This window comes from Stegostoma tigrinum, chromosome 6 (genome assembly GCF_030684315.1).
Source record: "Stegostoma tigrinum isolate sSteTig4 chromosome 6, sSteTig4.hap1, whole genome shotgun sequence".
NCBI classification, from domain to species: domain Eukaryota; kingdom Metazoa; phylum Chordata; class Chondrichthyes; order Orectolobiformes; family Stegostomatidae; genus Stegostoma; species Stegostoma tigrinum.
The window spans coordinates 88,600,811-88,613,584 of record NC_081359.1 but is presented as its reverse complement, the minus strand read 5'-3'; the positions used below and the strand labels follow the sequence as shown (position 1 = coordinate 88,613,584).

General features: G+C 40.9%; 1 protein-coding gene across 2 annotated transcripts in view; it reads right to left on the bottom strand.

Annotated features, from left to right (window-relative positions):
• The window catches only part of LOC125453414 (copper-transporting ATPase 2-like), a 103,057-nt gene that overhangs the window by 76,392 nt on the left and 13,891 nt on the right, over positions 1 to 12,774 (bottom strand). For both annotated transcript variants that reach the window (XM_048532972.2, XM_059646752.1), the window contains exon 2: positions 5,578 to 6,823. In XM_048532972.2, the coding sequence (XP_048388929.2) occupies positions 5,578 to 6,823 (1,246 nt within the window). The remainder of the gene's footprint in view (positions 1 to 5,577; positions 6,824 to 12,774) is intronic.

Below are 12,774 nucleotides of genomic sequence, written 5' to 3'. Positions count from 1 at the left end.
TGTGAGTTTCTTAAATGTTGTTGGAGCTTTGTTCATTTAGGCAAGTTTAATCACACGTCTGACTTGTGCCTCGCAAAAGGTGGCCAAATTCCTGTGTCTCTACCTGGTTCGTATTATTACAGTATTTATGTTAAGCAAGGGGGTTCAGTGAGTGGGGATTAGTAATTAGGGAACACTAAGTGTTCGGAGCAATTATGAATGGGGGCGGAGATGGACGAATGGGGGGGGGGGGCAAATGGGAGCTTTGAGTAAAGTGGAGAGTGGCATTGAGTGGGAGGGGGAGGAAGGGGCAAAGGGGGTCAGTCTTTCTCCCTCTGTTAACCTCGGTCCGTGTCCCTCGCCCCGCACCATCCCCTCCGCTAACTGTGTACGAACCCGAATTTCCCGGTCCCTTCTCCTCGGCTCCTTTTCCCTGCGCCATGCGGCCAGGCCCAGCCTCCGGAAGATTCTAAACCGCTCGAAGAACAGTTGTGAGCAGCGCGCGCGGCAGACCGCCACGTGCCTACACCTGAACGCGTCGTCGTCTTACTGGCACAAGGTGACGTTTCCGAGTAAACGTTTCTGCACATGCGCGGCAACCTGTCCCTCCACCCCGCCCAACACAGTCTATTAACCCCACCCACGTGAATAAAAATCGCAGGTATTTGCGCAAGCGCTCTGCAACAACCATGGATGCGCCTGCGCCGAATTTAAGGCGGGTGATAGATAAAATGTTGCATTTTGGGAGGACTAACCAGCAACGATTGATCTTAATACAAACCGAAAGAACTGTGGATGCTGTAAATCAGGAACAAAGACAGAAGTTGCTGGAAAAGGGGAGCAAGTCTGGCAGTACCTGTGAAGACAAAGTCAGAGTTAACGTTTCGAGTCCAGTGTCCCTTTCGGACCTGAAATGTTAACTCGGATTCTTTTCTACACAGGTGCTGCCAGACCTGCTGAGCTTTTCCAACAATTTCTGGTTTTGTTCAACGATTGATCTTGCTGTCTTTTTTTTTTGATACAAGCTTGTTCTGCTCATGTTATCACAGAAACTGCAAGAAAGGAGTATTGTCTATAGACTGGTGAAAAAGACAACTGAAAGTATAAGATGAAGGTAAATTAGGGAGCCAATGCAAACAGGTGAATGTTAAATGAATAACAGTGAAGTACTGCGGATGCAGGAAATCTGAAACAAGCACTGAGAGAAAGTGCCGGACTGCTGGAAAATACGGCTGAAGATGTAGTAATGTGAAAGGAAAAAATGGCAGAGGAATTGAACAGGTACTTTTCATAGTCATTAGTGTGGAGCTGGAGAAACACAGCAGGTCAGGCAGTATCCAAGAAGCAGGAAAGTTGACATTTTGGCTTTACACCCTTCATCAGAACCCCAGCACTCTGTCTAACTGGCTTGTTACCTGCTCAAATAATTCCTAACAGAGTTGTCAGAAATGTTGACTTTCCTGGCTTGGGACAACTGCCACAATTATGGCACAGTCCAATGTAATCTGGGACAGGTGATCACTCTGATCCCTTTTATTTTAATTGGCTTAAACTTTTGATTTAGTAAATGAATTTAAGATATGACAGGGAAGTGCATTCTTGGGTGTTGAACGGTCTGTGGTACGCAGGAAGTCTTGGACACTAGGGGTAGTCTAGATAACCATATCTGCAAAAAAAAACACATGACCAGCTTAAGTGCTGTGCTTTGGAGTTTAGCTTTCAGTTTCTGATACTCATGTGGAAGTGCAAAAAACTGCAGATGCTGGAAATCAGAAACAAAATCAGAAATTGCTGGTCAAGCAGCATCAGTGGAAAGAAAGCAGAGTTAACATTTCAGGTCTAGTGATCCTACAGAAATTTTTCCAGCAATTTCTGATTGCAGTTTTTTTTTCTGTTTAGCTATGTGGTAGCACACTTATACTCATAGATGCCCTGTAGCTTAAGCCAGTGAAGTTGAAGAAGGAATAAGTGACCATCAGTCAGAAGAAGGGAGGCAGGCGTATAATCAGATAACTCCCAAGAGCAGGGTGATGTTACTCTGGGGTTTGTAACCAGAGTCTGGATGCACAAGGAGAGGTGAAAAGCAAAGTGCAATAGTGGTAGGAGACTCAATAATGAGGTGTACAGAAAGGCATTTCTGCAGCTGCAGTCATGACTAGTACGGTAAGTTGACTCCCTAGGGCCTATGTCAAGGATGTCACTGAAAGGCTACAGAACATTCTGAAGGGGTGGGCAAACAGTCAGAGGTTGTGTTTCCTATTGGTACAAAAGGGGTAGTGTGCTGCAACAAAAATTAGGGAGCTAGGTAGCAGATTGAGATTTGAATTCTGCTTCACAAATATAATCTCTGAATTATTCCTGGTGTCATCCTAGCAAATATAGAAGAACGCAGACAGAGCAAATGACTGAAGACTTGTTGCGGGAGGGCTCTAGATTCCTGGATCACTGGTTCTATTTCTAGGAAAGGTGGAACCTGACTAAGCCAGGTTACACCTTAAGTGGAAGGAGACCAGCAGGGCTTTGCTGGTGCTATTAGTGGGGGATTAAACTAATTTGGCAAGAGACTGGAATATGGAGTGGACTGAGGTAGGGGCTGATGCACATACAAATGTAGAAGAAAAACCAAATCCATGTGAAAGCCAGACCATGTCCAGTCAATTTAAGGCACAAGGGAGAATCGCAAGACTGATGACATTTATTTTAAAGCAAGGAATCGTGCAAGAAAGGCAGATGAGTTGAGAGTGCTGATTAACATATTATTACTATCATGGACAGAGCTAGACATAGTGGCATAAATTTGCCATATGGAAAGGATGCAGAAAAGATGTGCAAGGATGTTACTGAGACTGGAGGGTTTGAGTTATAAAGAGAGGCTGGATAGGCTGGGACGTTTCCTCCCTGAAGCATAGGAGGGTGAGGGATGATTTTATAGAGGTTTATAAAATCATGAGAGTTGTAGATAAGGTGAAAAGCGAAGGTGCTTTCCCTAGGGTAGGGGAGTTCGAAACTAGAGGGCATAGAAGAGATTTTAAAATTTAGAAGGGACCTGAAGGGCAACATTTTCACACAGATTGGTTTGCATGTGGAATGAACCGCCAGAGGAAGTGGTAGATATGGGTACAGTTACAACATTTAAAAGATTATTTGGATAAGTACATGAACAAGAAAGGCTTAGAGGGGTATGGGCCAAATGCAGGCAACTGGGACTGTTTGGTTTGGGAAACGTATCGACATAGACAAGTTGGACTGAAGGGTCTGTTTCTGTACTGTATGACTATAACTTAAATCATTGCAATAAGAATGATATCTTAAAAGACTCCTGAAATGAGGCCAAATCATTGAGAACCTTAAAAAAAAATACTAAAGCCCCCTAAGTCAGAGACACATCAGCTATTTTCAAATGGAGGACCAGAAACAGTTCAAAAGCCCTCATTCTACTCCTGTAACTTACAGTCTTGTACAGAAGGATAGATATGTTGTCAAATTTTAGAAGTTTAAAAATAATACGGTAATAAGTAGAAGTGTCAGTGGTGAGTATTTTGATGAAAGTGACAATAAGAATTTGGAATACTGCATCCAGTTCTGGTTGCCCTATTATAGGAAAGATGTGGATGCTTTGGAGAGGGTTCAGAGGATGTTTACCAGGATGCTGCCTGGACTGGAGGGCTTATCTTATGAAGACAGGTTGACTGAGCTTAGACTTTTTTCACTGGAGAAAAGGAGGAGGAGAGGGGACCTAATTGAGGTATACAAGATAATGAGAGGCATAGATAGAGTTGATAGCCAGAGACTATTTCCCAGGGCAGAAATGGCTAACACGAGGGGTCATAGTTTTAAGCTGGTTGGAGGAAAGTATAGAGGGGATGTCAGAGGCAGGTTCTTTACACAGAGAGTTGTGAGAGCATGGAATGCGTTGCCAGCAGCAGTTGTGGAATCAAGGTCATTGGGGACATTTAAGAGACTGCTGGACATGCATATGGTCACAGAAATTTGAGGGTGCATACATGGGGATCAATGGTCGGCGCAACATTGTGGGCTGAAGGGCCTGTTCTGTGCTGTACTGTTCTATGTTCTAATTATGGTTGTTATGGAAAAATATAATGTCAAGGCCCCTGCAGTCTCTTCCCTTGACTTTCAAAGCAGTGTAGGATACATCATGTAAGATTGGGGATCTATACAAGTTTAAGGCAGCTAAAACCAGTCCAACCTTCAAGTTTATCACAGGATGCCCCACCTCCTCGACAATTTCTATACCGACATTGTATCGATATTAAGCATACAGAAGAACAAAGCAATTGTTTAATTCCTCACCTACATCTTCTGGTCCAACGAGAAATAAAGCTTCTGAATTGGGTGAAAGCAAATTCTAATAAGAGAAATCTGGCCAAAATGGACAGGGAACAACATAAGAGGAGTGAGAGTTATTTTAAAAAGGAAGTAGAGAGTGCAGGACCAACATGTTCCTGTAGTGGTGAAAACAAGCCCAGGGAACCCTAGATGAACACAGCAGACCAAGAAGAATCAGAGGAGTGCGAAAGCTGACGTTTTGGGTCTGGACCCTTCCCCTAAATGTCAAGGAATGTATGGTAATACATAAGGCGAAAAAAGGGAAACTTTTGGTGGAAGCCTCAGGAAAGAAGAATGTCTCGAGGCCACACAATAATAAATTAGGAGAGTGAAGGGGACATGAGAAAACATTGGTGGGTACAAGTCATTTAATAAATGTATTAGAAGTAAGACAGTAACCAGGGAAAGAATAGGGCCCATTAGAGACCAAAGTAGCAACATATGTGGGCCCAGAAGATGTAGGTGAGGTATTAAGCAATTGTTTGTTCTTCTCATGGTTAGTACAGATACAATGTAGGTATAGAAATTTGTAGAAGGGGTGAGGCATCCTGTGACAAACTTGAACAAATGATCATTTGACAGAGAAGGTTGGACTGGTTTTAGCTGCCTTAAACTTGGATAAATCTCGAATCTTACATGATGTATTCTATACTGCTATGGAAGGCAAGGGATGAAACTGCAGGGGCCTTGACATTAATTTTCAAATCCATTCTAGACACAGGAGAAGTGCCAGAGAATTGGGAGACAGCTAATCTATGCCATTATTCAAAAAGCATGGTAGAGACGAACCAGGGAACTACAGGCCAGTGAGTACATCATGAGAAAATTCTGAGTGACAGAATTAATTTTCACTGCAGATTGGATAAGAATCACCTGTTTCTGGTAGCAGAGATCAGTAGCCAAGGAGCACAGATCTAAGATAACTGGTAGAAAGGTTAGAGGCAAATTAAATATTATTTTTACTCAGAGGATGGTTGGGCTCTGTAATTCACTGTCAGAAAGGGTGGTAGAGATATAAACCCTCATCATATTTTAGAATAAAGCACTTTGATATGCACTCATGATGTTGTAAACTACAGGAAAATGACGAAAAGGACTGAAAGATGGTAATAGACTAGTTAGCTTTTTATCTCAGTCAGCACAATCACAATGGACCAAATTATGCCCTTCTTCTAAATACATGTCTAGCATTCAAAGAGAAGGTTGTTCCAAGTATTCAGAAAGAAAACAAAAAAAGTGTTGTTCTCCTACCAGATACAGAGGCAACAAACCCCATCTCCTCTATGGCAGCTCTCAAGTCCTCAGAATTTGTTAGTGTTGGATCAAAGTGGATTGTCCCCTTCTTTTTCGCTAATGATACTTTGATGAATTTTACACCATTCCTTTCAGAGATTGTCTCCTCAATAGACTGTACACAAGAGTGGCATGTCATTCCTCCAATATTAATTACTGCAAAGCTGTTTGGGATTTGGAAGAGCTTTTCAGTATCACAGCTTGGTTGATGTAGTAAGCGTGTAAATGGAATTGATAAAGTCTCATTTTCCATTTCCAATTCAGTTGGAAGATAAACTTTAAAGTTTCCTGGTGGGAGAGCTTCAATCTCTAATTTTAATGATGCTGGATTAGTCACGATTGAATCATACTTTACAATAGCATTTTTTCTCTCTAAGGACACCTTGATGCTCTGTACCCCAGAGAGTTCTCTGATATTTCCTTCAATATTCGCAACACAAGACTTACAATGCATTCCCTCTACCTGAAGAACTGCAGTTGCAAGGTTACAGATAGTACTTGGCAGTTTGTGATTGGATATCAAGTTTTTACTTTTTTTATCCTGTAAATCAATAGATTTGATCATATCAAGTTTCAGAGAAGCTGGTCTGGTCTTGATCCTGGCTTGAAAACCCAAGTTATTAATTTGGCTTCTAAGCTCTTCTGGTTGAATCACATGTGGCTGGTACACAATAACAGCTTCTTGTTTGTCAAGGGAGACCTTAATCCGGTTTACACCTTGCAATTTGTTGATTTTGCCTTCAATTTTGCTAACGCATGAATAACATGTCATACCTTGCACTTTCATCTTCGTGATAACTTCAGTCGGCAAGGGAATTTTCCTCCCAAGCAAAGATTCATTTTGCTTAGTGAGAGATGCTTCAAAGCCCATGTCGTCAATTGCCTCACATATCTGTTGAGAGCTGATTATTGTCGGTATATACTTTACCATTGCATTATTCTGTTTGAGAGACACTTTAATGCTGACAACACCTTTCTCTTTGGAAATCTGGCCCTCGATAGACTGTACACATGATTGACAAGTCATGCCCGCAATCTTGATAAGAGCAGTGCTGGTATGTGCAGTGCTGATGTCAAGTGGTAGAGGAAAAAGTTCACTCAGGCTGGCTTCAAATCCAACATTATCAATGGCATATCGCAAAGATCCGGAGTTTCTGCGTGCAGGACTGTACACCAGAGTGCCATTATATTTCTCCAAAGGTACCTGAAAATAATAAAATGATTCTAGGTTATTTTTATGACCTCAAAATAATTTTTTTTTAAATTGAACATGGGAGTGATGAAACATCTGACTTCAGAGGGAGAGACCCCCATGAGATTTTAACTCCTGACATTACCATCTGATTTAGGCAGGAATCAATGACATCACTGCTGGTGTGGGTGCTGCATTCAAGCCAATGATGCACGTAAATGACCCCTCACGACATTGAGGAGTGAATCAGGGAAAACTTGTGATTGGTAGGAACAGTGTAACATTTCTGTTCCTCCTTGTCTACAAACAACATGTTTTAAAAGTTAAATGCCTACACATTGCACTGATATGTCAACCTTCGTTGTGTCTCACGTGTTGGAATGGAACTTGATTCAGCACTACCAGATTACTACTCAAAACTAACATGAGTAATACAACAATATAATCTGGTTTATTTAATTAACACTGTACTTGCCTTCCAACATAATAACTCCTTAGTGTTGACAATTTTGTTACTGCCACACCGTGATACATTCAAACAAAGAAAAAGCTAAAGAAGAACGGTGGTTGTACTTTTAACCTGGAAATACTGACGTTTTAAAAAACATATAACTTCTGTTTTTCCTGCACATGCTTCTCACGATCCAATTCAAGTATGACAGTTCAATAATAGTTATTGTGTAATAACAGCGACAATAGTTATGTAAATTAATGACCTCTTAATTCCTTGTGAGATCTGATGCATTCAGAACTAATGTCACTCACTTCCACTGCACCCCATGAATAATTCTAATTTTCTACAGCATGCGTACTTGGTAACAGTGGCTATTATAAGCTAAAATTGAAGGAATGCCTGTAACCACAACAATCTTTTATCATATTGTTGGTCCAGTACTGTAACACCAAATAATCATAAACTCACATTTCACCGTTGTAGTGTTGAATGCAGTTGTACAAAATTTAGAACTAAAAAACCTCTGCTCAAAGTGAAATGAAATTTTCAAGCGATTGATTGTGATGGGGGGGTCTGTACCCAAAAGCACAGACAGATGTTTCTACAGCCAACAATGTGACATCAGAATGTTGTGTTTCCAACCTGGTGCCAGGATTAAGGATATCACAGAGAGGGTGCAGAATATTCCCAAAGGGGAGATCGGTGTACACATTGGAACTAATGGTACCAAAAGAGAAAAGGGCAAGATTCTGAGGTTAGAATATGGGAAGTTAGGCAGGAATTTAAAGCAAGAGGTATTTGAGGGTAGTAAGATCTGGATTACTGCCAGTGCCACAAGGTAACGAGGGTAGGAATAGGAGGATAGAGCAGATGAATGAGGAGCTGGTGCAGGGGAGAAGGATTCAGATTTTTGGATCATTGGAATCTCTTCTGGCATAGAAATTAACAGAATCAGGACAGACTGTGCCTCAATTGGAAGGGGGCTAATACTGATGGAGAGATCTGCCCGAGCTGCTTTGGAGGATTTAAACAAGTAATGAAAGTGGGGCATTACCAGGGAGTTAGTAGGAAAGAGGTCACTCTGAGACAGGTGCAGTTGGGAAAGGGAGGAAATCAAACTGTCAAGACAGGCAGGAACAAAGCAGAGAACGAGGTAGGACTAATAAATTAAACTGCATTTATTTCAATGTGAGAGGCCCAACAGGTAAGGCAGATGAACTCATGGCATGGTGGCGACGTGGAACTGGGATATCATAGTGATTACAGAGACGTGGCTCAGGGATGGACAGGTCTGGCAGCTCAATGTTCTGGGTTGTGGATGCTATCGGAAGGATAGAAAGGGAGGCAGGTGAGGAGGTGGAGTGGTGTTTTTGATTAGGGATAACATTATGGCTGTACTTAGGGAGGATATTCCTAGGAATACATCCAGGTAAGTTACTTGGGTGGAACTAAGAAATAAGAAAGGGTTACTCACTTTATTGGGATTGCACTATAGATTCCCCAATAGTCAGCATAAAATTGAGAAACAAATTTGCAAGAAGAACTCAAGTTATCTATAAGAATAATAGGGTGGTTATGGTAGGGGATTTTAATTTTCCACACATAGACAGGGACTTCGGTAGTGTTAAGAGCTTGGATGGAGGATAATTTGTTAAGGATGTACAAGAAAATTTTCTGATTCAGTATGTGGATGTACCTACTAGAGAAGATGCAAAGTGACATTTTGAAAAATGTCCATATTACAGAGGAGGAGGTGCTGGACACCTTAAAATGCATAAAAGTGGATACATCCCTGGGATCTGATCAGGTGTAGCCTAGAATTTTGTGGGAAGCTAGGGAAGTGATTGCTGGGCCCTTGCTGAGATAGTTGTACCATCAACAGTCACAGGTGAGGTGCCAGAAGACTACAGATTGGCTAACGTGTTGCCACTGTTTAAGAAATGTGTACTAAGGAAAATTCAGGGAACTATAGACCAGTGAGCTTGACATCAGTGGTGGGCAATTTGGAGGCAATCCTGAGGGACAGGATTTACATGTATTTGGAAAGGCAAGGAATAATTAGGGATAGTCAACATGGCTTTGTAAATGGAAAATCATGTCTCACCAACTTAATTGAGTTTTATGAAGAAGTAACAAAGAGGATTAATGAAGGCAGAGCGGTGGACATGTCCAAATGGACTTCGGTAAGGCATTCAACAAGGTTCCTCATGATAGGCTGGTTACTAAGGTTAGATCACAAGCAATACAGGGAGAACTAACCATTTGCTTACAGAACTGGCTTGAAGATAGAAGATAGAGAGTGGCGGAGGGTTGCTTTTCAGTGATTAACAATATACCACAAAGATTGGTGCTGTGTCCACTGATTTTTGTCATTTATGTAAATAATTTGATGTCTACATAAGAGGTATGATTAATACGTTTGCAGATGATACCAAAGTTGGAGGTGTTGTGGACAGCGAAGAAGGTTACCTCAGAGCGCAATGGGATCTTGATCAGATGGGCTGGTTGGCCAAGGAGTAGCAGATGGAGTTTAATTTAGATAAATGTGAAGCACTGCATTTTGGAAAAGTAAATCACTTAATGATAAGGTCCTAGGGAGTGTTGCTGAGCAAAGAGACCTTGAAGTGCAGCTATATGGTTACTAGAAAGTAGACATATAGACAGGATAAAGAAGAAGATGTTTGCTTTGCTTGCTTTTATTGGTCAGTGGATTAAATATTGGCGTTGTGAGGTCATGTTGTGGCTGTACTGGACATTGGCCAAGGCACTTTTAGAATACTGACTGCAATTCCAGTCTCCCTGCTATAGGAAGGATGTTGTCAAAATTGAAAGGGATCAGAAAAGATTCACAAGGATGTTGCCAGGTTTGGAGGGTTTGAGCTATTGGGAGGGGATGAATAGGCTGGGGCTGTTTAGCCTGGAGCATCGGAATCTGAGGGGTGACCTCATAGAGGTTTATAAAATCATGAGGGACATGGATTGGGTGAATAGACAAGGTCTTTTCCCTGAGATGGGGGAGTCCAAAATTAGAGGACATAGTTTTAAGGTGAGGGGAGAAAAATTTAATAGGGATCTAAGAAGCAACTTTTTTCACACAGAATGAGCTGCAAGAGGAAACGGTGGAGGCTAGTACAATTACCACACTTAAAAGGCATCTGAATGGGTATCTGAATAGTAAGGGGTCAGAGGGATATAGGCCAAATGCTGGCAAATAGGACTAGATTTATTTAGAATCTTTGGTCAGCATGGTAAGTTGGACCGACGGGTCTGTTTCCATGCTGTAAAGCTCTGTGACTCTAAATTGTCAGATTATTGATTTTGCAATGCCCTTTAGAGAAAGAAACTAGTCCTCACCCAGTCTGGTGTTTATCTGACTCCAGTCTTCCACTAATGTGGTTGACTCTTAACTGCCCTCTGAATTGACCAAACAAACCAATCAAAATGCTATACTATGATAGTGAAAGGAGATACCTAACCTCCTTTGCAGGTAATTTTGAATTGGGCAACAAATGCATAACGTTCAAGTCATAGAATGAAAAAGATCACAGCTGCTTGTTTTTTTTAACTTGTTACTAAAAGCAAGCAATGCAGCAGTTCTTAAATGTTTAAGCTAAGTTAATGAGAGAATCAGAATTGTAATTCATTAAATTTTGTGCATATGATTAGGAATAATTAGAATCTACTCATTCTCAATAATGGAGAATCCCCTGGAGTTTGTGCCTTTGATTTACATTCAGAAACTAAACTATAGTTTCCCTTGTGATTTGTCATTCAGATCTGTTAAATGCTTCCAAAATTACTCCAACAATATGCATTGACTCATATTCTTTTACGTAAGGTAATTAAGCTATTTTTTTTTTCAAAACTGCATACACAATGACATGAGCCAATGTCAGGACTGCTGGTTTGTGATGACCTTAAAAAGTCCAATCCGAAATGCATCGCATTAAAAGATTTTCAGGATATTTAAGGCTTGCTTTCGGTGATCCTGTTCATTTGTTATAAGGGCCACTTTTATTGAGATTTCAAAGTTTTCAGCAGTATCTTACAGATAGTTTCCACACTTCTATTTTCTGGTGAAAAATCACAAATTTTGGCATTATTGTTGTTGGTTGTAAACCTCATTTTGTTAGGTCAAATTACTAAACGTGCTCTGCTGAGGTTAGAGTTAATTCATATAACAAGGACATTGTACGAACAAAACAATGGGGTATATCTTTTATATTTATATCTTTTAAATATAAAATTGTAGGGGTTGCTGATTGTGAGGGACAAGATACAGACTTAAGGTTATTGATCACGAAGGAAACACCTCTGTGAAACATTGCAATGACTGAACCATGCTGATTAAAACTTCACAAGTGCAAGTTGGAGCCAAGTTGGGTGTCATCATTGACAGTTGCTGCATTCCTCCATTTTAGATCTGATTCTTGATAAGTCAACAGATATGACTTCATCTATCTGAGTGTCAAACCTGTGCAACTGCAACTCTGACTACAAAAAGAGAAACTATCCTTCCCAATCTTTCTTAACTTGCCTGCAGCCTTTGACTCAATTGAGCCTCTATTACCTGTTGTCCAGCTTGGTGGTTTGGCAGGGGGAATGCTCCTGTAGCAGCACCTAATTAGTTTCATTCCTATCTATTTAATTAAACTGAGAATTTTACTTGCAAAGGTGTCTCTTCCTGCTCTGCTACTGTTACTTGCATTCCCTACGAAAGGTTTATACTTGGCCACCAGCTTTTTCTAATGTACATGCTATCCCTTAGCAACATAATCAAAAATGCACAAAACAACCCTAACCATCAGATGCATAGGAACACCACCCGTAAGTTCTCCTCCAAACCACACGCCATCCTGACATGGAACTACATTGCTGTTCCTTCACTGTCGCTGGATCAAATTCCTAAAAGCAATGTGGATGTTCCTACACCTTAACAATTGTAATAGTTGAGGAAGTCACCTCACCACTACCATCTTCAGGGCAGTTGGGGATGGCCAATAAATACTTATCTAGTCAGTGACACTAACATTGCCTTAAAGGAAATGAAAAATAGTTCCACATGTACTGGACTCCAACTCTAAACCACACCACCCAACTCCACACTGAAATTCCACCTCCATATACTTGACATTATCCAGACCTTGCTGCCATATCCTGACCTGAGCTCACTAACCTACCTTGAGTCCTGATTATTTAGCATCTTGATTTTAAAATTTCTTATCTTTACATGACCTCACTCCTGCCGATCTCAGTAATTTCATACAGGTTCACAAACTTGCAAGTATTTTACCAATCCAATTACGGCCTCATAGGCATCCAATTTTAATTGTTTGACTGTTGGTGATTGTGCTTTCAGCTTTCTAGGCCCTAATCCCTGATTGCTAATTAAAGCAAACTGTTTAACATTTGGGATTTCACAGAAACAGCCAGGTAGCAAGACCAGGACAATATTCAAATTTGGGTTGGTAAGTACAAGTAACAATCATGCCATACAAGTGACAGACAA